Source organism: Acanthochromis polyacanthus, chromosome 12 (assembly GCF_021347895.1).
Source record: "Acanthochromis polyacanthus isolate Apoly-LR-REF ecotype Palm Island chromosome 12, KAUST_Apoly_ChrSc, whole genome shotgun sequence".
In the NCBI taxonomy this organism is placed as follows: Eukaryota; Metazoa; Chordata; class Actinopteri; family Pomacentridae; genus Acanthochromis; species Acanthochromis polyacanthus.
The window spans coordinates 23,959,623-23,985,262 of record NC_067124.1 but is presented as its reverse complement, the minus strand read 5'-3'; the positions used below and the strand labels follow the sequence as shown (position 1 = coordinate 23,985,262).

At 39.5% G+C, this 25,640-nt stretch overlaps 1 protein-coding gene across 2 annotated transcripts in view; it reads left to right on the top strand.

Annotated features, from left to right (window-relative positions):
* Window positions 1–25,640, top strand: part of bbs9 (Bardet-Biedl syndrome 9) — a 197,066-nt gene that overhangs the window by 52,724 nt on the left and 118,702 nt on the right. Inside the window, exons 15-19 of one of the 2 annotated variants that reach the window (XM_051956346.1) lie at window positions 6,355–6,369; window positions 13,559–13,699; window positions 14,539–14,634; window positions 16,512–16,684; window positions 16,866–17,018. In XM_051956346.1, the coding sequence (XP_051812306.1) occupies window positions 6,355–6,369; window positions 13,559–13,699; window positions 14,539–14,634; window positions 16,512–16,684; window positions 16,866–17,018 (578 nt within the window). The remainder of the gene's footprint in view (window positions 1–6,354; window positions 6,370–13,558; window positions 13,700–14,538; window positions 14,635–16,511; window positions 16,685–16,865; window positions 17,019–25,640) is intronic. The other variant, XM_022206924.2, reaches the window with a different exon arrangement.

Below are 25,640 nucleotides of genomic sequence, written 5' to 3'. Positions count from 1 at the left end.
CAGTCTTTATTGTTTCCTCCTGTTTTATTGAACCTGCCAGCATGACCAGCATCTCCATATGTTGCTGTCTCCAGGACGTTGCAGTATTTTTGTTGGGTCGTTCCTCTTTCAACAACCAAGTCTGAGATCCATTTCCAAGACTGGCGTTTTGCTCGTTACCTCTTCCATGCAGATCATGTTCTGAGCTCCCTTTGTTAGTGTTCACTGTATAACAACAGCTTAGTAGAAGATTTGGAGGAATGTGAAGGCTCAGGACAAGGAACAAGTGTTTCAGCTGTCTTTACAGGATTGCTTCACATTGTGAAATAACACGCTTTTTACCTTTTGTTCCTAAATTCTCATGAGCTTCTTTTATTATACAAAATTGACACAATCAGCATAATGTGTGTCTTATTGTGCGTTTCTTTGACTTTTTATTTGAAGATGGACATTAATTAGAATCTTTACTTGATTATCATCTCTTTAAAGGCTTAAACATTTTTGGCAGAGGGTTCTAGTTTTTGGGTGTTTCCAGTTTTCAGTTCTGTTTAATTGAAAATGGTATTTGCAAGACTTTAAAAGCTGGATTTAGTTGTGTCAGCATATACCTAAAAAGATAATGGATTAAAAACTGTTTCTGCTAATCTGCCAAACTCTTTTTTATTTATTTTCTGCTTGTTGGTAATACTTGGCTCAATATGTTTTCTTAAGGTATAGACTGAAGGTGCAATTGTGGGGACAATATATTGTGCTTCTGTTTATGTGAAACTGCTGCTGACATCAACAGACGTGCAGCAAACACCATCACTAGAGCTAACGAAAGAAACTGTGAAGTTTATCATCTCACGATTCGTTAATTTAAGAAAAAACAAATTAATGAAGTGCCTGTTTTCAGTTGGTTAATGTAGCTTTTCAAGTTTTGCACTGTGTTTGGGTGCAGGTTTTTTTTTTCATTAATATTTTTTGTTGCCTGTTACAATGACATCCTGAAAACTGTGAAATAATGAATAGTAGTCCAATAGTCTGTATTTTCTTTAGTGGGTTTTTGTTGTACTTTCATATTTTGGCCAGTATAATTGTGAAACAGTTGTAAAACTAATATTTAATATTAAAATGGTATATAAAGGTTAACTTTTTTTTTAAAGAAAAAGCTTGACTTTGTAAATCCTCAAAAACCCTGACTGAAAATTTAAATTTAATCAACTAATTTCACCTCCAACATTTTTGTCATGAGGGTCCGTAGAACCCCTCATGAGTTTTCAGTTTCTTCTTTTTTAAATTTTGTTTTCCACAAGCTGACAGTTGAGCCATATTTACGAGCCACTTCTTTCCCCACAGTTGAATAGATAGCATAGCATTATACCACAGGGAGGTCAAAGGACAGTTCAGTGAGCGGCCTTCCTGTATAAATGCAGACAGAAGTGAAACAAAAATTCTTTAGACCCTGAAACATCTGTTTGAAAGACAAGTGCACCACACTTTTCCCTGTCTTAGTACAAAGTCCCTCATAAATGAGGGTTTTGAAAATGAGTCAGTGATAAATATAATCCTGCCGTTTCACTCCCTCTGTTAATTCTAAAAACTCAGAAACACTGATTTGCAAAGAAAAGGTGTCTGGAAACTGGCAAGGAGGGATATTTTTAAAGCTGAGATAGTTTATTCCTAAGACTCTGAAAAAGCAGTGAAAAGAGTTTGGTTGATCTGTAGTTAATTATACAAAAGAACACCTTCTCAACCTCCCCAGTTATTATTGATATAATAAAGGCTTGCAGTCATGAAACATTAAACTGCACTTTTTTTTCTTTCGCGCCGGCTAATGGATCCAGAATTTCACTCATTTCAGCCAGTCTAATTTCTCAGCCGTTATAGGAGATTTCAGAACAGGAAAGGCTGATTGAACACTGGCTGGCGACGGGCCAGGAGTGGCTACTGTGTGTGTGTAAGTGTGTTTGCTGTGAGAGCCTTCTTGCTCCATTTGACATGTCCTTTACGTTTTACTGGAGCTTTCACTCAACATTGATGCTTTTAGTTCTTTCTTGCTTTCCTTTTTTTCTTTTTCTCCCTTCCTTTTTGTGTTGTTTTAGCCTTTTTTTTCTTCTTCTTCTTCTCCCCCTCAGTTTTTGCCTTTTCTTTCTTTTCTTTGGCAGCGTAGAGTAGTAATCTGAGCCCCAGACAAAGTAATGACAGGAGTTAGCGTTTCAGGATTAGATAATGCTGCGCAATATGAAGATATTATGGGGATTTGTTGGTATGCTGTTGATTATATATTTGAGAAGGATCAGCCATCAGTTTGCTTTGAGACTTTCTTCAATGCTACTCCACATGAAAAGTTTGATGTAACAGTAGTGTGCACGTTCTGATACTATTGATGTTTGACAAAATTATTTGTCTTATATGTTATATATTTTGCACTCAGAAATATCATATATTTTACTTTTACAAATACACAGATATCGCAGCAAGAAATTTGCATGTTGTTGAAGAAAACCGGTGACCATTTTATACTTTATGTATTGATAAACATCAGCATTTGTTGGTTGAAATGAAATCATTAATTTAAGCTAAGACAGATCTGTGGGGAGAATAAAACGAGGTAAGGGACAAAAAATATTGAAAGCAGTAAGGGCGCATTTATCCCCAACCATTTAAGCGTTTTGACAGTGCCCATGAGTCTGCTACAGCATGAGTCCTTGTAGAGTTAGCCACATTAGCTATGCTCTTGTCATGTTGCTACAGCTGCCATCAGAATGGTAAACTTATAGACCTCACCCAGTGAAAATCTATTTTTTTTTACCCTTTTTATATGGTGGAAGGTATATCATGAGCAAAAGAAGAAGCACAGTACTCTGCCAAGGCTGCTCAGTCGTTGTATCATTTCCGACTGATGCGTACCAATAAGGTGGTGGATTTGAGTAGGATTGCAATCGTGATCGTCCACCGGCAGCTGGTGTAGCATTCACTTGTCATAATTACAGTGACGTCATGCCACTATCTTGCACTGATACAGAAATCTTTAACAAATCCATGAATCCAGACTATAAGCCACATCACTGTGAAAATCTAGTGAGGTGGTCCTTGTGTCATTTCTGACCTTCCCTGAAAATTTCATCCAAATCTGTTAGTCCTTTTCTGAGCAATGTTGTGCACAAACAGACAGACTCACAGATTCACAGAATAACAGATGGACAAACGTATGCTGATCGTCACGTACCTCCGTTGCGTTCCTTGGCAGAGTAATGAGCAGTGAATGCCCTGGCTGAGCACCTCCTTATCGAAACTGCAGTGTACAGAAAAATAGATTCAGACTTCTAGTGTTTTATGCATATTAAACCTAATGAACCAATCCTGTCAGCTGGCATGGTGGAGCCTTCCATGCCATTATTCTTCTTTAGAATTGATTTTAAATTTGAACATATATGGCTGAGTTACTTTAATGTTGCACTACACATTGTTTGAGCAGAGTAGCTGGTGAGCTGATGTGCTTGAGTTTCAGTAAGCAGCAGAAGGGTGGGTACAGAGAGAAGCAGGGAGTTCATACATCTGCGTATTTTAGTGGAAGCAACAGAATGCCATGTAGAGTTACATGTAAACCAATATAGAGCAGGGAGGGATACTTTCATAGGGGACAAAAACTCTTGAAATATGTAACTTTGACACAAATATGTAACTTTGACACACAGAGATTAGTTTTTAGATGATAAATCAACAACTGGAGAGGAATTTTAAGTGAGAGGCCAGAACTAGAGGATTTTTCCTTGACATTTGGACCTATTGTGTGGGAGCATTTTGGGTTTTTTGCATGGATCCAGTGAAAATGGAGAAAAGAGATTTGGATTGGCCGAAAACTCCGCCAGTGTTCATCTGAAATCAGGCACATATGTGGAGACATTTTGAAAATGCTAAGTCATTTACATTGGCATTGCAGAAGGAGACGTGCACACAGTGGAAAGCAATGTCTTCTTTCTACAGCGTTCAAAGATGCTCTCTCTGCAGAGTTAGTTTTTGAAATTAATATGAAATTAACTGATCTCTAACAGTATTCGTGACATGACTTTTGAAAGCATATTGAGTGAACAGTATTTTTTCACAAGTACCTAACCTTTGGCACAGTGCTATATATGTGAGATCAAACCTTTCCTAAACATCTGTTTTAATTAGTATAGGAAAACAAAGGAAGTACAGTGTGATTTTAGTTAATGATGCAGTGTTTGGGCTGAACCACTGTAAAACAATACATGTATTGTTAGCTTCCCAGAAATGCTGAGTGAATGAAATTGCACTTTTAAAATTAAATATCAGACTTTTTACATTAAAGGCAAAATTATGACAGGAGAGAGAGTGATCGAGGCAAAGTTATTACAGGAAAGAGAGTTAGCCATATGAAGCGTGACTTTCATCTGGTTTAATAAGACGTGAACTATTTGACTCAGCACCTCGGTGCCTTTTCATTGGCCTGCAACCTGCCATCTGCTTCTCATTCACCTTCACAGGAAATCCTCTTTGACCAATCAAATCATAGCTTAATCTGCCAGACTTCTATTGCTGTGGCCTAAAGGTTAGAGAAGCAGCAGACTGACTTTATAAAACCCAGAGCAGCTGGGAAAATATGGCACCCAGGAGCACGGATAAGGGATGCGCTTCCTTCACGAAAAAAAGTGTCAGTTTTGAAATCTGAGTCTTGCTTTTATAGTTTAGCATTACTCTTTCTGCCCTTTCCAAACGTTGTCTGGCAGGTGCTCAGTTTGGCAGATCGCCTACAGTCCTCTGTATAGGAGCAGATTTAATTTGTTACCTTCCACATCAAGGTATTGTAAAAGTGCATGCACACAGAAAAAAAATCCATCAAAATTAAATATTTTCATTTGTATTTGCATGCAAGCATAGCATGACCACTACAGCATGCACGGACCCAAGCTTGTTAGCTTGATGCTTACATATAATTTAATTTCTCCAGAAAGCGATCAAGTAACTCACAGTGACACAGTTTCAAAACAGTTGTGGAAGCTGTAAATTAACTGAATGCTACTCCCAGTTTGCAATGCAGTTTCATTTGCACTTCATTCAGCAAGCTGTATTTAGAAATCATTAGTTTTTGTGTCTAGAAGGATTAATAAAGGCCATAACTTGTACTGGGTCTATTTGGTTTCTGATACCTAAGAAAGAATTCGGGAAAATTGTCAACAGAATTCCTCTTGAGCTTGACTTTGCTGCTCTGATGGCAAAGCTCATCTTGGTGGTGGAGTCTGTTTTGTTGCAAAGCTTTGCACTAAACACTTCATTTAGGATAATATTTAAATATAGACAAAACCATACAAAAGAAACAAAAGTCAATCACCTAGCAAACTGGAGTTTGTGTCCCTTGTGGTGCCGTTGTTTTTAGGCTTCAACTCCGTTGTCACTCATGCTTTCATTTTCACTCAGTATTTGTGTAGCTTCACCCACTAAAGGTGTTAAGTTTATCACCAAAACTACAGTTAGGTTTGGGAAAATGTTGTGCTTTTGGCAAAACATGAACCTTTTACAGTATGTTTAAAGCCTCCTCTCTATTTTCCTCGTTAACAGCGTGACAGTTCCAGCGTTGTCTGTTATATACCCAGTTAGCTGAAAAGAAACGACATCAAAGCTATACAGTAAATGGCAAAGGTGTTGATCAGAAACTTATTTGTGATACGTCACAAAGAAATTCAGTCCAATATTAAGTGTATATCTCTCAAGACATGAATAAGAACACAGTTTAGTTTCATTGGAGTGTAACTTTTGAGGAACGGGGCTCTCATACATACTGCAGTTTTTCCACTGGCTTATCATAATTTTCCTGTACTTGTTTTGTTTTTTTACATTTGTGGTGTCATGATATAGCCATGTTGAATTAGTACGTACATGTTTAGCATTGCATCTGTGAGAAAATGGTTTTAGGGTTAACAAATAATTCTCATTTTCTAAAGTATCCTCACTTCTTTCCAATGAGTTAAACTCTTGATACTGAACATTTTCTCAGGATAAAAGTCTTTCTGTTGATTTTGTCAAACCAATTTTCATACTAACCTTTTGACTGTTTAATTTTGGATTTGAATGTCTTAACGCATTTAAAATCGCTTTGGCTCAGTCAGGTAGCTGCATTCTCCTGCAACTGTACTTTCCAAGTGTGTGAGAAGGCAAACTGAGCACTTCCAAAATTTCTGTAAGTTTATGTATATTATCCATATGCAGGAAGATGGAGGTTTTCCCAGGGAATCCCCCCCTCATGTTCTTTATTTACTTGAACTGAATAAAACTGGACAGGAGTGGTTCCTCTTTCTCATGCTGTTTCTGTTTCGCTGATCTTTCTGAGTTTTCTCTTTTAACATTTACCTCTTCTTGTCTTACTTTCTGCAGAGCTTAATCCCAAAGGTAAGTGTTTTGTTGGCAGAACTGGATAGAATAGAAGAAGTAGAAACACACGCTGTCTGCATTAAAAACACAAACATGTACTGTAGATGTGTACATGTACACATAGATGCTGCATTTAGAGAGATTCATGCCGTATTCTCACATGATCACATTCCTTTGCACTCACAGAAATTCACAGATTGTTAAAACTGCACCATATACTTTCCAAACACACACACACACACACTACTGTATATACAGGAAGAGACTGCTGCCTACTGTTTATGTTCCTGTTATGTGATACTTGGCAAGAGTCTGTACACACACACACACACACACACACACACACACACACACACACACACACACACACACACACACACACACACACACACACACACACACACACACACGTTTCCTCACTTTACAGAAAATGTAAATATCCATTTATATCAATTTATCCTTTTATACTTTGTGCAGTTTACACAGAAATATCATCTGTCTCAAACACACACACACGTACAGCTTTACAGAAACGCAGATCTTATATTTTGGCACACATTTTGACACACAAAAACGCACACATGCATGTCCTCCAGCAGCAGTGTTCCTAGTTGTCAGCCAGTGTTTGTTTTAGTCCGCCTGAGTTTGTGTGCTTTGATACAGAATAGGATGTCCTGTAATCTATAGTGGGTTTAGAGGCCCTGCCACAGTGGGGACACACACATACACACACACACACACACACACACACACACACACACACACACACACACACACACACACACACACACACACACACACACACACACACACACGTAACAGTGCACTTTCTTCCTACTACTCTCAACTGAAAATTAGCTTCATTTTAGCAGCTACTTTGCAACGGCCACAAACATGTACTGCCTGAATTAAAGTTATTCTTTTTTAATTTGAGAGAGAAAAACTGGATAAATCACATCCAAATGAAATGTTCTGTGCCTCACGCTTTGAGTAAAAATAAAAATCAATTAATGAATTAGCAGAATGGCATAACTCTCTGCACACATGGATGCAGAAAACGTGAATCGTATCGTTTAAGCTACCTAGCCGTTGGAAAATTGTTAGGCCTGCATATTGTTCACTATCAATGTCTGGAAAGTTTTGGATGAAGAGGACTCAGATAATAATGTGTACACAAAAAAGTGTCAGCAATTGTACACTAGGCTTTTAGAAATGGGAAAACAATCTGTATGAGGAACCAACACTGGACAAAGCTCCACTATCCATGTGCTAAAAGCATATAACAGTGCGTTTTGTTGACAGCAGAAGACAAAATGATGCATCACCTCAGAGTCCATTTATCAGTCCAAAGTGCTAAATTGAAGTTCTCTCTACAAGTCCTGAGTCTGGGACAGCCCGAGTTGTCTTTGAATTGTTGCATTTGGTACAAATTACACCGTACTTCTGGAACTGACGTCAACTGAGCATCGTCACGATTAAAAAATTGTTGAAGGAAAGTTATATTTGGTGAAAAGATCTCAGTTATAATTGCATCATAGAAATGCCAGTTTACTAAACCGCTGTGAGTCAGGGATGGGAATTGCGGTCATCTTGCGTCAAACGATAACAATTTTACCCGCCACTCATCCAGAATTCCACACATCAACCTTTGTCTCACTTAATGCCGGTAACTTCTGCCAGAGAGCTGCACATGAAGGTGATTTGTTAAAGGCCAGACTGCGCTGTGATTGTTTCTTTTTTATCGTTTCCCCTGTGGTCCGCGCACTTAAAAGAATGTGTGTAGTACAAGCAGGATCCACTCAGACGCACACATTTCTGATATACACACACATGGGTGACATCACTGCAGCTGTGGTAAGAACCTGATCCTGTACAGTGGTCCTCTACTCAAATAAACTCTGTGGTCTCTCTCTCTCCTTCTCTCTCCCCCTCTGTCTCTAACACACCACAAACACACACACGCAGATTACAGCTAATTGGAATCAGTCCTCTGAGACGACACAATAGAGGCACAACAGCAGCAGTGGTCAGTGGTGATTTTAAGTGTGTTTAACAGATGACAGTGGAAACAGAATCATTCCTCATGTCACTCATACTGCAGGGGCATCACAGTATGTGGTGTATTTGTGCATTCAATGGCATCTACACTTTTAAAAATTAAAATGTCTGACACAGCCGCTTACCAGAAAGCTAAAGTTCAGGACAAGGCACTGGATCTAGCGAAGAATCTGTAAGACAAACATCCTAACCTCAGTTTACTGTAACTGAGAAATTGTGTTTAGTCACTTACTCAGCCCTTGGCTTCAGCCTCACAGCGGACCTCACTTCCAGATTTCTGAATCGAAGCGTCTCCTCAAACACAGGCAGTGCGCTGTTTTCCCACCGTATGGTGCCATCCTTCTCACCATCAAAAGTGACCAAAACAGGCGAATGGTGCAGCATTTAATTACTGATTTCCATCCCAGTACCGACAAACTCTGATCCAGCATTGAGTTTCAGCTCCCGTGTAGGTGACTCACAGTTTGACCAGCAGATACTTTATTACATTTGAATTATTTGGACACTTGGAACAATGGGTGTCTTTGAAGCCTGTTTCTGTTCACAATGTCCAGAAAATATGAAATGATTCATAGATGCGGGAAGATCTCAGCAGTGTTCTGACAGACATTAGCGCTGCACTGAAAAATGCAGCCTCCTCGTTCATTGAAATGAGACAGCCGTGTTGGCTCCTTGAACCGAAGTGTTCTAATACCTAAAGTGGACTTATTGGCTCAGTTGTTTGTTTTGTCACCTGTACCTGTTGCAATACTTTCAGTTTTTAGCACCATTTAATGTAATTATTCATTTACCAAAACAGTGTAAGAATACAGTTTTGTCCCAAAATGACACACATCCAATTTAGGCCTTGAAACTTTTGAGTTGTGTTCATTTCTCCCTCAACATGGTTCCATGTTTTTTCACAGTATTGGACTTTTTATTGTCAGTTTTGGCAAACCTGCGAAACCCGGTCGAATTAGTTTCAAATCCTGATGTTGAAAAGGGTGTTTTTGACCTTCCCAGTCACATGCATTTCCATTGTATGCGTTTCCTTGATTAGATTCTCAGCGAAATCCGAGTGGGTAATTCTAAAGCCAGTCAAATCACATTACAAAGAAAAGTAGTATAAAAGAAGCTTAAAAAATCCAAACCAGATAAAGATTTAGGGTGTCAGTTATTAAAACATGTAGACTCCTGAGAAAAAGGTTTGACTTTTGTGTCTTCCTGTAACATTTGTGCCGCGTTGTTGCTGTAACTACAGTACATATTTAACATGAAACAGCTTCTTTGAGCTGTATAACAGTCTCACGGATTCAATTATATATATTTTTTTGCCTCATGAAATTACAGTAAAACACATACGCACTCACCAGGCAGGTAAATCTCTGTGTTGAGGGTGTAACCTGGCAATGACAGCCTGGGAATGTACAGAGGTGGAGTGGAACGCGATGTGATTTACAGCCGCACACACAAGCACACATAGAGTGGCGACTAGCAAATTGCGAAGCTGAATTTAAGGTGAAAGAATGTTTCCTCTGGACTTTTCAAGCCCTTTCTGACCTCCACTCCTTTCTGTACATCTATTTTACCTTTCTATTTTAGTATGCCTTCTTCCCTCTCCCTTTCAGTTTTCCTCCCTGTCCATATCTTTTCCCTCCTTGTCTGTCAGTTATTGTGTGTCTGTTTCTACCTCCGTGCTTTCCCCAACCATTGTTAATACCAGTGGAGTTTTTGTTCTGCCTCTGCATCAGTGACAGCCATGGCTGAAGGAATTATATTTTCTGCCTCTTTCTTCATCCATCCCATTTTTCTATGTGTGATGGCTCCATGTTTGAGGGAAATTCTTCAAATTTGGCACAAGCGTTCACTTGAATTAAGAAGAAACTGATTTGATTTTGGAGGTCAAATGTCACTGTGATCTCATAAAGCACATTTTTGGCCATAATTTAAAATTTCTTACGGAAATTATGGCAAGATTTCACACAAAAGTCTAATAGTATAAAATGATGACATTACCGATCCAAAAGGCAAGAAGTGAACTTCACTGTGACTTCATAATGTTCAGTTTAAACACGTTTTTGGCTGTTATTTGTCGCCATAACTCAGCAACACAAGGGCAAATGGATGTGAACTCCACCTTGGACCGCTGAGGAATACAAATGCCAGGCAGTAATTTAAATTCTGATGTTAAAATCCACACAGCAGTCTGACTCAGCAACCAGGAAACCTAACTGTAAACATAAAACATTCCTTAAGCATAAGGATAATAAGGAACATAAGGATTTTTAAAAAGGTCTTTTATTCAAGTGGCTAGAGTGTGATATTCACTTTAGCTTCTCATTCTAATATTGACAACATGGATCAGTTTTTGTTTGTTGCTACGTTTTGAGTGATTATGTTGTTGTTTGATGTATTTACATTTGGCTCAACAAGAAAAGATAATGCAACAGTTTGCATGTTTTTGAGTTCAGAAAACTTCTAATGAAATAACGTTCAACCAACAAACTACATGGAGTTGGGGCAAAAAGCTTTCTCTTTGCAATCAAAGGTGTTTTTGACTATTTCATGATTGGAAGCATAGAAACACGGTTTTTAAGTTTGAGTTTCTCTACATTATTTTGAAGAAATTTTCAAGTGATATTGACTTAATTATCATAATTATGAACACTAGTTTTGAAGCTGACAACAAGCATTGGATAAATAAAGTCGCTCCAATTTTTTGTATACGTATATATTGGATATTTCTTTGTTGTTGATATTTCTATCTTGTAAAATAAAAGAACAAATTTTAGTTTGCAGTTACCAATATTATTCTGTCAACTCAACTCGTCAAAAATAATATTTGACGCTATAAAACTTGTCTTTATAAATAAGTCACAAGTTATATTGTGCAACCTGCATTTACATAAATGGTGGGAATAGCCACTTTTTCACATGTGGACTGCATGTGCAAATGCATATTCAATGTTTTTTTAAGCTTTTCTGCCTTATATAACAGAAATGCTATAAGTTGTACAAATGTAACTATGTACTCTAAGATCACTTTTTAGTGGACAGGGAAAATAAAATGATGGAAACTATAAACAATGCTGTTTTCTTACTTTATTGTCTTCATTGACCCTCACCGACTTTACATTTAACTTTATTTTTACATGGGATTTTTCGTATTTGGACAGATAGTAACAATTTGACAGAGTGGTCTGACTAGATGGAAACGATATAGTACTTTTGTGCCACTAGCGTCTTATTTCTGCCCTAAAATTTCGACATCACTTCACCACCACAGCTTGATGCCGTCCCAGTTAGCACCACTTTGACAGGAGGGGCTTTTAAAGGACCATACCTATTTCTGAACACCATGTTTATCCATCCATTACATATCATATGTACTTTACCTTAGCGATGATCGTTTTCCAAAGCGTCCCTCAGTGTTTTTGATTTCTTTTAAAAGTTTTTTTTTTTTTGTTTGCCTTCCTCTCAGGCAGCTAGGGGTTTCATTCATTTCAGTATGTTTTGAAATTCCACATGGACATACAAGCAATCCATCACGATGTACATCATGTCTGCCTGGATTATCGTCAAAGCTATTTAAAAACACAGTAGTGCAGCTTCAAAAATGATTTGATATGTTTTAATATGATTTTTTGTAAATGTAGCAAATGGACTAAAAAAATGCAGAGACACTTTATCTTAAAGTGAAATTTAAAAAAAAATGTTACTTCATGAGTCAAACTAAAGTTGCATTTTGGTGGAGATCTGGATTTGATATTTTTTAAGTAAGATAAACATTGTTTTTTTCAGTCATAATTTCCATTCTATGTCCACTTACTTGTGAGGAAGCATTTTGAGCCAACCTGATGTTTAAAAAAAGAGACAAAAAAACGGATAAAACCCAGGCAACAGTAAAGTGTCATGACCACTAACAGGCCTGAAGAACACTGACAATAGTTAGCATTTAGAATGAGGTTTGCGCTTCTGATTTTTATATTTCGTAAAGTTACTGCATATTCGCTTTGACAGCATGTGTATCTAACCCTCTCTGTTGTGTTTGTTGGATGTGATTTGTTGTTTAACTATTCAGTCATCCCGAACGAAGGGTCAATGAGAAATTAAGCGAGTGAGGAGAGAAGAAAGTTGACCGCAAGTCTTTCTTCCTCTTTAAAACCCCATCCATTTTCTTCCTCTCCCCTCGCCTTTCCTCTGTTTTTGACTGTTTTCCTTGGCTCTACCTTTTCCCTTCTTCTCTCTCTGCATCAGTTCATGTATTGAAACCAAATTGAATTATTCACATAATCACATAATAATTGCTTGTCTGGAATGAAAAGGTGCACAGTAGTTGCAGGTAATTATTACTATCTGTAATAACCTGAAACTTTCCATAATTAAACCGACCCCCCTTCCCACACCAGCTGTCAATTTTCATAGTATTTCTCTTTCAGTCTCCCTCTCATGCTGCTTTATTTCCACTTGTTTTTTTGCTCGACTCCAGTTTTTCTCCCTCTCCTGTCGTTAGCTCACCTCCTCTCTCCCGGTTACTTTGCTCCATCTCTTCTTAACAACTGTTTTCCTCCATCCCTCCTTTCCCTCGCTCTGTTATTCTAGCTAAGTGTAGATTTCTGCCAAGCTCAGCACTGCTTAGGCTCAGGACACAGTTGTAGTTGGCCTTAACTCGCCTCCTCCCTCCCTTCTTTTTTTTTTCTTCTCCAAATTTCCCCCCCTACACTTTTCACAAAACTTCCCTTTCGGATCTCCGACAAACACACCTCCAAATTCAGTGTTGATGTTGAGTCTCCTGGTCTCGCAGCTCTCAGATACTCATGTAATCTGAATACCTGCAGTGTTGACTGTGTTAACAAATGTTAACCTGACTGCTGTTTGGAGAGAAAGCTGAAAAGGCGATGTGGCAGCCTCGTTTGATTCACCGTGGGGGGGCTCGGCGGAGATGGGCGCCACTTTAAAGGGAAGTGGGCTCCGATTTAAGGGGTTGGTTTTCACGGAAAGAGCAACAGGGAAGTGGATTGGAAAGTAACATATAATATAGTAAAATTAATCAGTCACCACCAATATTTAGCTTGTAGTAATAGATGTTGCACTATTTTATGAGTTGAAGCTCCTCTAAAGGTCATAATTATATAAGACTTTTCAATTTTGCTTTATTTACTCTTCTCAGGCGTTCCCAGGGTTCTCCAGTCCAGGTTCAGTCTTCCTCTGGCGTTGGTGTGTGTACCTTCCTCTCCAGCCAAAACCACCAACTTCAAGATCACCGTGGACACCAACCAGCCACCGGTTGACCTCAGCTCCATCTTCCGAGGTAACACACGCACTCATATCCAGAAACACATACTGATGCTGCTCTCATGTTCCCAAACAGCATTTAAATCACAGATTTCTGCAAACCAAAACACGTTGTTCTGTTTATGTCAGAAGAGAAGAGTTGGTGACCTTGATGTTTAGATTTCTGCGTAGAGTGGATTGTCCACTAATTGCTTGTGGTCACAGGTTGAAGTGAACTTGATTAGAGCACTGGATCATTTTGTGTGTATATAAATAGCTGAAAAATGATATTCATAGCAACACAAACAGTCCAATAATAGTGATGAAACATTGTACACGCTTGTTAATTTTTTTTATGGATATTTTTCACAACAAATGAATTTTAATGGCTGAGAACAAACAGCGTGGCCACATGAGGGCGTTACACAAAGCCAGATGACATAACGGATGCTTTGGGAGGGAATTAAAGAGTTTTGTCGCTGTGTGAATGTGTGCACATTTAAATGAATAATCAGTGCTTACGTATCTATGTGTGGTTGTGTATTTATACAACTGTGTTTATGCGTGTTTATTTATTTGCGATTGTGTGTGTGCACGTGTGTTTGAGCTCTGGGAACCGCTGTTCTGTTTCCCAGTTATCTGATAATCGGCTACAGTCAGCAGCTCTGACGTCTAAACACACACTCAGCGTTCAAACTGATTGTGTGCTTTTTTGTGTGAGGAGGGATTTGTGCAGGCTTATATTGTGTGTCTTTGTGAGCAGTGTGACTGTATCTTGTTCACCTTTGTTGGCGTCCTGTATCACGATAGGCAGGTCCTATCAGTCTCATCACACTGTTTTATTTTTTCTTTTCGTCTTTCTGTCTCTCTCTGCAGAGTTTTCAGCAAAATCCGAAGATAAGGATGGGAATAGTTTGGCTTTCCAGTTTCTGTCAGGAGCCAAGGTTACTGTGTTGGCCTCCAAGACCTCCCGTGAGTCTGACAACAGTACTGCATAAAAACGCTGCACTAAAGACTACTTTTCTATTCATTACCTCCGCCAAGGAGGTTATGTGACACCCGGGGTTTGTGTGTCCATCTGTCTGTCTCTCTGTCTGTCTGTCTGTCTGTCTATTAGCAAGATAATTCAAAAACGCCTGGGCAGATTCAGATTAAATTTTGAGGGGATGTAGACTATGGTAAGAGGAAGAGCTGATTTAATTTTGGTGGCAATCCGGAAAGGATCCTGGATTCTGGATCACTTTGAATTTTTTAGTATGTTTTAGTAAGTGGTCCAAAATATGATTAAAAAAAATCATAGGTTAGTATGTCGTCCAACAAATTGTAGCAAGGTGTCCAGACAGCTCAACTGGTTAAGAAGGTGATTTGTACACAGAACTGTGTCAGTGATGCAGGTTTGATTCCAGCTCATGATCCTTTACTGCATGGGTTTCCTGTTTTCCTCTCTATCCTTGGCGGAGGTCTGCACTCTCTGAGTGCTTTTCTAGTTAATCTATGGACCATTTTTAAGATTAGTTCATTCAATGATTAATTTTACTCCGAAATATCAAGCGGAATATTTTTCTTTATGTTAGCTTTAGATTATATAAAACTCAAGGCTATTTCTGCTACTGAATGCACTTGGTGTTGGGTTTTGCAGAATAGCTCATGGGTTTTCTCTTGAGATGCTTTATGTGGTTGTAGGATAATCTGTGATATTTTGAAATACTTCCATACTTTTGAAGCCCGACGTCTTAGAAAACTAGATCTAACTTTTTACAACTGTTACACTTTATATATCCAACTAGAAAAGCACTCGGAGAGCGCATACCTCCGCCATGCCATTTGTCTGTCTGTCTCTGTGTGTGTGTGTGTGTGTGTCTGTCTGTCTGTTTGTCTGTTAACAGCATAACTCAAAAAGTCATGGACGGATTTTCACCAGACGGTGATTCGGATCACCTCCAAAATCTAATCGATTCTTACTCTTGCTCTTCCGGACATCCTGTAAAAATTTGGTGAAAATCCGTCCATGACTCTTTGAGTTATGCTGTTAACAGACAAACAGACAAACACACACACACACACACGCACACAGACGGACAGACAAACAAACTCCGGTGATTACATAACCTCCTGGCGGAGGTAACCAGTGACTGAAGCCAAGTACGGAGTTAGAAAGTTTTTAAAAACATGCGTCATGATGAAATACTGATTTTGAAGCAGTTCCATCATCAATTATGCTGACTAATCCTGCTGCCCTACTATATAGTGAACTGAATTTCAGCAGGACATCTCAAATTCTTTCAGTACCTTTTGATAACTTTGATACCTCTTGAACCTTGTAATTGATGCCATTTCATTTTTTTCTTTTAATATCTGACAATATCTGGTAATGAGGTCTTTTGACGTGTCCCTTAAACCTTTAGAAAACCTTTGGCATCTTTCTACTTTTCCTGTCAGTATTTCTATGGTCCTTGACAAACTTCTTTCCTCTGTTCTTTAAGAACTTGGAATATTTCAATGAAACACAGTGAAACCTTTCAGAACCTCTTCATACACTCTTACAAAACAGTCATTATAATTTGAGAATTATTTTATCATATCTTTGACACTGCTACCTCTTCAGCTTTTTATGGTCTTCCATTTTGTTTATTATATTTTCATAACTTCTCCATTTCTCAATTACTTTTTAGATTTTCTTTACTTTCCAAGTCACATCAGCAGATATTTTTCACTTCCCACAGGGATCAGTGTTGGCTCCAGCACTTTTTTATGGTTTCACCTATTTAATCTTTAAATACTTTAAGTAAAAACATGATAACTTAGCATATGGAGCCTCTGTTAACTTTGTCTTTTTGTTTGTTTGTCAGAGCGTTACCGTATTCAGAGTGACAGCTTTGAGGACATGTGGTTGGTGGTGAAGGAGCTGGTTCACAGGTTCGACCAACACTTTTCTAAAATGGGAATCAAGGACTTCAAGAAAAGCTTCAGTGGACCGCTGCCACTGCAGGAGTACTTTCTGTCTGTGGACCATCACTTCCAGGTACAAACACACACACATATACTGATGTTACAAACTGCAGGAATGTGCCGGGCAAACATGGCTGTATATCCACTATTGTCAGGTGTAAAGTAACCTGAATTATAAGCTTTTCTCACAAAAAAATTCTACCAAAGTGAAACCACCATTGCTGCATTTGTCTCTTTGTCTGTGCGTGTGGTAGCTGCGTGTCAGTGCCCAGCAATATCAGGACCTGCTGTCGGAGCGAGCAGTCCAGTTCAGAGCGATCCAACGCCGCCTGCTGACGCGATTCAAAGACAAAACCCCGGCACCCCTGCAGAACCTGGACACACTGCTGGACGCCACTTACAGCCAGGTCAGACATATACACACGTGGACAAAATTGTTGGTACCCCTCAGTTAAAGAAGGAAAAACCCATAATTCTCACTGAAATCACTTGAAACTCACAAAAGTAACAATAAATAAAAATTTATTGAAAATTAAATAATCAAAAACAGCCATTACTTTTGAATTGTTGATTAACATAATTATTTAAAAAAACAAACTAATGAAACAGGCCTGGACAAAAATGATGGTACCTCTATAAAAGATTGAAAACTATTTGACCAGAGTGACATGATTAACTCAGGTGTGTCATTCAATTGACATCACAGGTGTTTCCAAACTCATAATCAGTCAGTCTGCCTATTTAAAGGGAGACAAGTAGTCACCCTGCTGTTTGGTGAAAAGGTGTGTACCACACTGAACATGGACAACAGAAAGCGAAGGAGAGAATTGTCCCAGGACATCCGAAAAAAAATTATAGACAAACATCTTAAAGGTAAAGGCTATAAGACCATCTCTAAACAGCTTGAAGTTCCTGTGACAACAGTGGCTCATATTATTCAGAAGTTCAAGACCCACGGGACAGTAGCCAACCTCCCTGGACGTGGCCGCAAGAGGAAAATTGATGACAAATTGAAGAGACGGATCGTTGGAATTGTATCCAAAGAGCCCAGAGCAACCTCCAAAGAAATTAAAGGTGAACTCCAAGGCCAAGGTACATCAGTGTCAGATCGCACCATTCGTCGTTGTTTGAGCCAAAGTGGACTTCATGGGAGACGACCAAGGAGGACACCACTGCTGAAAAAAACTCATAAAAAAGCCAGACTGGAATTTGCAAAAATGCATGTTGACAAGCCACAAAGCTTCTGGGAGAATGTCCTTTGGACAGATGAGACCAAACTGGAGCTTTTTGGTAAGGCACATCAACTCTATGTTCATAGACTCAAAAACCAAGCATACGAAGAAAAGAACACTGTCCCTACGGTGAAACATGGAGGAGGCTCAGTAATGTTTTGGGGCTGCTTTGCTGCATCTGGCACAGGGTGTCTTGAAAGTGTGCAAGGTACGATGAAATCTGAAGACTATCAAGGCATTCTGGAGAGAAATGTGCTGCCTAGTGTCAGAAAGCTTGGTCTCAGTCGCAGGTCATGGGTCTTCCAACAGGACAACGATCCAAAACACACAGCCAAAAACACCCAAGAATGGCTGAGAGAAAAGCGTTGGACTATTCTAAAGTGGCCTTCTATGAGCCCAGATCTGAATCCCATTGAACATATGTGAAGGAGCTGAAACATGCCATTTGGAGAAGACACCCATCAAACCTGAGACAACTGGAGCTGTTTGCTCATGAGGAGTGGGCCAAAATACCTGTTGACAGCTGCAGAACGCTCATTGACCAATACAGAAATCGTTTAATTGCAGTGATTGCCTCAAAAGGTTGTGCAACAAAATATTAAGTTATGGGTACCATCATTTTTGTCCAGCCCTATTTCATTAGTTTGTTTTTTTAAATAATTATGTTAATCAACAATTCAAAAGTGATGGCTGATTTTGATTATTTAATTTTCAATAAATTTTTATTTATTGTTACTTTTGTGAGTTTCAAGTGATTTCAGTGAGAATTGTGGGTTTTTCCTTCTTTAACTGAGGGGTACCAACAATTTTGTCCACGTGTGTACACGCAGAGTTTTGCTTTTGGACTTGCGTGAGCAGCTGATTCATTCTATCCTCATATGGACTGGCGAAGTAGGAAGTTACTGTTGACAGGAGCAAGTTGAGGTAGTTCACCATCTGATTAGGACGCCTCTCAGAGGAGATGCCGTGGTAGATGGGGAACATTTAGCAGGCCTGAACAGATGGGGAGAGGAAACTGAAGAGCTTGACAACCTCACTTAGTGTGCTGTCAATGCGAGTTAGCTAATTTATGTACGTAAGTCTCCTTTTCCTCTGTTCTTGTGCTTTCTTTTCTGGACTTACACACTTCCAAACACACACAGCCCATGTAACAGAATGAGAGTGCCAGTAACAGGTTATATCTGTTTAAACTTATGTGACTTGTGTGTACATGTGTGAGCGCATGCCTGTGTGCGAGTGTGTGTCCATCCGTCCGTCCGTCCAAGTCCAACTCCAACTGGGTGTGAGCTCACAGCTAATCACCTAAACAGAGGAAGTCCATAAATCACCAGAATACAACCGTCACACTGTAAATCTACACTAACACATCGTCACTATGTGTCTCTGTGTATGCTTGTATGTCTATATTTGTGAGGACAGAGTTGAGTGTAAGACTTTGGAAGTGAGAACATTTGTGGAAGGTGAGGATGTTTTGACTGGTCCTCACCAGGATTCTGGCTGCAGGGTTGCAGACATAATTATAGGTATGGGTTGGGGTCAGGCTCGTAGTTATGTTAGCTAAGGTTAGTCCAGGGAGCTCAATGATTGAGCTCCAAAAGATAGAAAGATGTATGTGTGTGTTTGCATGGGTGTGCAGTGCAGCTGAGGTCAGAATAAAGCTGATTTTAAAACAAAGCAGCCGTTAAGCTTTTGTCTCGCCCCTTTGTTTAACTTTGACGTATGGAAGGGTGGAACTGTATTAGTGTCACTGTGATGTTGTTTATGTGTGTGTGTGTGTGTGAGTGAGGCAAAGTGATGGTTGCTTGCCCCTGCTGTTTACTCTAGAGGCCGACTTGGCGGTCATCGCTTCCACCGTCCATTGGCTTCTTGTTAACGTAGCAAGGCCGAGTGACATCATCTCTTCATTAGCTGTTAAAGCTGTCAGTACGTCACTGTTTGGCTCTGTGTGATCAGAGCCGCTCTATAGGTCCGGCACAGTGCAATAACAATACATTCATTTAATGCAAATGAACTTCCAGAGTTCTAAGGCTTTCTTTTTTGTTTGGAGCCTAATGAGAGGAAATTAATGAGCTTGTTGAAGTTCCTAATGCCGTTATGAACCAAATAAACAGTGTTCACTTTGGATTGGCTTGGCTCTTGCTAGAATAAGCAATCAGGAAGCCTCATCTAAACATGTCTGCCTTAAATGTTAATGTCCTCAGCCTATTGAATGTTTACAGCCGTAACAGTTTAATCAGCAGCACTTACTGTGATCACATTTCAGCAGTGATATTTTAGGCATGTTATACAATAAAACTGTTAAAAAAAAAATTAACAGTCAATTTGCAATTTTACTACCTATAGCAAAGCTGTAGTAATATCACATATTAAGATCCTGCAGTGGGGTTGCCATGTTGAATGCAGAAAGAGAGCCACCAGGCCATAAACAAATGCTAATTTTACATTGCTTTCGATTATGACCTGTTTCACCTAAGCTCTAAAGAGTCACAATCTGTTACAGAAATTTCCTCACATGTAAACTCTGCACTGCTCCTGTTGTCATGCCATAAAATACTATATGTACCTGTTCAGCCTCAGCTTGACTGAAGCGACAGGTTGATCAGTGACCTGGGGAACGGTGTCCCATTACTGTAAGACAAATAAGAATAAACAAAACAATGTCCATGATGCACCTTTCATATTCATATGAGTCCAGGTCCCTTCCCCAGATTGAGACATGTGTTGCAGCAACATTACTATTAGTCTATCTATAACTTCATGAATTCAGCTGAATTGCGAATTTCCCTCTTTTCCTCACTGTGTTGCATCTTTCTGAAGTGGCACCTATTAAATAATGTCAGTTCTACTTTAAAAGGTGAAAATCATAAATTACACATTGATTTACTGCAACGTAAACTTGGTGATCCCCCAGTAATCAGTTGCTGTTATCCAATTTGGTGATTTAGTTTTTATAGTTGGTCAGAAATCCCCTCTTTACCTTGTCCTTGCTATAGATTTAACCCTCAAGCGACCGAGTGGGGTCATTTATGACCCCAGCCATATAATTATATTTGCCGTTTTTATATCTTTTATCTGAAAAATGTTTCCTACCATGAATTTGTCAATCTACTTGTCCTACAGCTGCTCATAGTTTTTTTGTAGAGATCGGCCAACTGGTGTAACAAGGATAATGGAAACCTGTCTGGGGTCACTTATGACCCCAGAAAGATGTATAGGTTTTTCACTGTTGTAGGCCTTAGTTTTATTTATTTATTTCTACCTCTAATCGTTGTATTTCAGTGTTTTGCAGTGCACTATAGCTGGTAGACCTACATTTTTTAGCCACAGCTGCCCTGGGGCAGACAGACTGACTGCCAATCCACTCCTATAACCCCTCTCTCCACCACCAACATTACAACAGCATACACATTCATACACCAGTGTAAGTGGCAGCACTGGAGGTAAGATGGGCAAAGTGTCTTGCATTGGACGAAGGGCTCTACCACCTGAACCACAGCCGCCCCTAATCTAAATACTTCTCTGCATGTTACATTGCGCATATACAGACAAGATGTTTGTGTAGATTTTGTTTTTATGTACTTTTGATTTACTATTGAGGAAACAAAAGGAATAAAGTTTTAAAAGAAGTGGCAGACAAAGTGTGTCTAAATAAATGTTATTGCGTTCTTACAATGCATCAAATTGTTCATGTGGTTTTACTTTAGCTCTGAGAAAAGAAGGTTATTTTAGAATATCCATCTTAAAATGCAGTGGAGTGGAATAGGTAAGAAAGCACAAAAAGAGGCACTAAAGTAGACATATTCCTGTGTAAAATATAGTGGGGTCATAAATGACCCCAGTCGGTCATTTTAGTCGCTAAAACAGCTTGGTCGCTTGAGGATTAAACAGGGTAGAAGATTTAGATTTATCATTATCCAAGTGTCTGTTTGTTTTAATTGTTCACACAAACTAAAAGTATACATAAAGCTTGAACTAAGTGCTCTTAAGTAAAGCCACTGGAGCCTTACTGTTATTTTTATGCACAGTTTTATATATGTGCTGTAATTACTAGTCATAATATACAGTCATTAATCATTGGTTTGAGTGCCTCACCATAAAGTCATCATTTATATCCAAAGGTTTATTAGAAGTCATTCTATTATCATTTGTATGTACAGTGTAGTCATCACCATTAAACTTTGTGTAACCTTATAAGTCATGCTGCTGACGTCCCATCTGCAGTTTGAATGACCTGTCAAAATGCTATTGTCTCACGCCATTCCAGCCGTTTATAGCTCTGAAATCATGACTCTGCCTCTTCAAGCTATTGCTTTCTGCTGCCACTCCTGTCCATCACCCTTTTTCTTTCTCTCACTCTTTCTCTCTCCATCTTCCTCTCTTCCCGCCATCCAGTGGCTCGCATGCGGGAAGTTTCTGACACACTATACACTCTGTAATGTATACACACCCGCCATAATGGAGGCTATCGACGGCTGGTCGGAAGAGTGATGAATGCGTCAAATTAATAATTCATGTCAGTATTAAGAGTCATGCTGCTGAGGCCAGGGCCAGCTCAGCAGTTTGGCTTCTGTAACAGGATGGATTTTCTGAGGATACATCACATCCTCATTGTTTGGTACATTTGACATGGAGTTGGATCAGCCTAAAATCAAATATGCTATTGCTTCGATTATTTCTGGTGTCATCAAACTGAGTGGATTTCCTGTCCTTGGTCACATTTTTACTCTTTTGGCCATAATTTCTGTTATTGTTATTGTTATTTCTGTTCCAGGGCTCCAGACTAACTTTTTTCCTGGGAGCACAGTGGCCCTTAACTTAAAATTTTAGGTGCACAACCAGAAAATTTAGGGGCGCACACCAAAATCGACTTCCTCTCATTTTCACTGTATTACTGATAAATACTTGCAGATTAAATCCAGAAACTATGTTTTCAATTCACAATTTATTGTGCAGCAGTTGACACAACATAACAAGAAAAGCACTTAGAGAGTACAGTACTCCACCAAGGCTGCTCCATTGACGTATAATTTCTGACAGATGAAAACTTTAATAAAAATAACCTTGTGCTGAGCACAAGCATGTTATGCATGTGCATGTTATGTATTTATACCGCATCACGTGTAAATTACTCCTATAAAGGTCTGTTGATCAGTTCATCAATTCTGGCAAGCCTCTGTTTTGCTAGTGTTAAAATAACCGTTCCCTTCAGGCTTTTATTTTGAAGGCATATTTTTAATGCTATGGGCTTTTATTTTGTAACCATTCCAGCAGCACAGGAAGTGTTTCTCTAAAAAGAGGTTTCTTGACATGACAAAGACGCTGCTGAGAAGTCCGAAAATTCACGTAAAAATGAAAGAAAACGGTTCCATGCTGTTACTGTCTAGCAACTTAGAAGCAGCTTGCTGGAATGGGGACAAACTCTTATGGTGTTTCCTGAAGAAAGGACTGAAGGACTAAAGGTGAATTTGTGTTTAAAATAAGGCTGAACGTAAATAAAGGCTTTATGAAACATCAGGAGCTTAACCGTCATTCGCATAGATATGGTCATTCGTCCCCCGCTCTCACACACATTTGGTGTTCGTCTTCTTGCTTCTTCTTTTGGAGTTAATGTCAGTTGGTAAACCATCTCATTTGCGCATTACTGTCTACTGGGCTGAAGTGTGGAGCAGAAGTTTGTATGCCACAAGAAATATTCAATAGTAATTTTCAAAAAAATCAGCAAATTTACTGGTCGCACGTGCACGAGTAGATGAAAAATTTACTCGCACTTGCTCAAATTTTGGTCGCAAAATGCGACCATTTAGTCGCAGTCTGGAGCCCTGTGTTCTGTTACATTTTTTCAAGGAATTCCTTTCTCAGCTTTTTACTTCTCATCTATCATTTTGCTTTGCTTTGGTCATGGGCAACCAAGTCTTCTAAGAGTCACTCAGCTCCAGTGGAATTCATCTTTTACCTTCTCATTCATTAGATGTAGGTTAACACCTTACTCCAAAGCACTTCAGTGGTCCTGTTGTTAAAATATACAGCATTGTTCCTTTACTTCATCCACTATGTTCTTTTCCCTCCCTGCATCAGGCATTTAAGTCAATGACTTCCTGGTTGTAACCCTCCCCCAGCAGGTGAAACCTTGTTGGTATGTTTACAAAGCAGAAATTTTGTGAAAGTTTACCTCATTTAGCTGCAACTCCATTCCTGCAATCTTGCTGCTGTTAGAATGTTAAAGGAATGTGTGGTCAATCAGGAATGCTGGTGAACCAGGCACCTCTTTCATTTCAGCTAGAAGGAATGTCTGCTGGGTAAATTCTCTGCATCAATCTTGGTTGATGGGGGATTTCCCCCTCGTTAGCGGTGTGTGTCTCCACATGCAGTGGCCGGCCATCGCCTACGAGCCGTCAGAGATAAGAGGAATGAGCTCCCTGTGAGAATAGTCTGTGGTCGGCTGTGCATTTATGCAGTAGAGGATAATATTTCCATTGTTCATGCTGCCTTTATAGGCCTATATTTTATTCATGAATTCCTGAGAGCTAGCGAGCCACGTCTGACTTTATGTGTGTGTATCTGTCAGCGCAAGAAACTTTTTCATCTGCCGACTACAGTGGCTGGTTTCCAAAATACACCAAATACTTAAACTAGCCAAATATGATTGATGAGTTTCAGAATAGAGTATGACCTATGAATGATTATTTGTTGTGAGGCAGAGTAGCTGGTAGAAAAGACAAACCAGCTATATACCAAATTCACTAGTTTGTTTGGCCGCTGGAGGTAATTTCCAGCCCTGCGCTGTGAGTGTTTCTGTCTTCTATCCAGGTTGGAGGTGTGTTCCTTCTCCACCTCCCACCTGTCACTCCTTAAAAAGCCATCAGTCACCATGGCCCCTGTATTTTACCCTCTCCTCTCTAACTGGTGTTTGATTAATCTATGGCTGCCAGAGGTTAGCCTGGGATTAGTGCTACTCATTCTAACTAACCTGCTAACCTCTCGCAATTGAAGGGGAACCGGGGTCTGTCACTCCAAGAAATAAAACCTAAAAGAGTTTGTGGAAATAGGGTCTGAAAAACACAGAGGGCGACTTTTCAGTTTCCATAAATATTTTCCTCAACGCTATTTCCTCTGGAGGTGAAACATCCGTCGTCTGTTAGTATTAGCATTAGCGCCGGGCTAGCAAGCGCTGACGTCTGAGAGGTGGTGGGGGGCTCGGGAGCGAGGCCGGGCCAAGCCAAGCTGAGTCTCCCTGTAATTATAAGTTCAAACGCTGGAGGAGGGCGGCTCGCTGACTGACGGGGTGACTGACAGGCCGTCCAGGGGCCTTGCAGGGCCCCTAATGGAGACTTCTGGTAGACAGCAGCTTGATTTATCTGGCCCCAAATGGAGCTCTAAACATGGCTAAACACAGATCCCACTGTGGAGAGCAGGACCACCACCATTAAGAGTTGGGCCTCTCACACCCTATGTTTATGGACACATATCCAAAAGTCCATAAGGAAGTGAGAATTTGAACCAAATATATATGTATGCTTTTGTTTCATTTGCCCATTTGTGTGTTTCCACATTCAAGGCTGTTTGTGTTTTAATGTGTGTAATTGCATTAAGTACATTTAGTTGTACGTATTTGTGATGACATGTGCGCATGTGCATGAATGCAGACTTTGTGGACATCGCTCAGTGTGTTCATATACAGTGTACGTGCAAGCATTTTAGCAGATTATGTTTGTATGTTTCTTTCCCTGTATCTGAATGCATTCAAATGGATACATGAAAAACCTAGTCAGATCTAAGGTGCAAAAATTAATGTTCAGC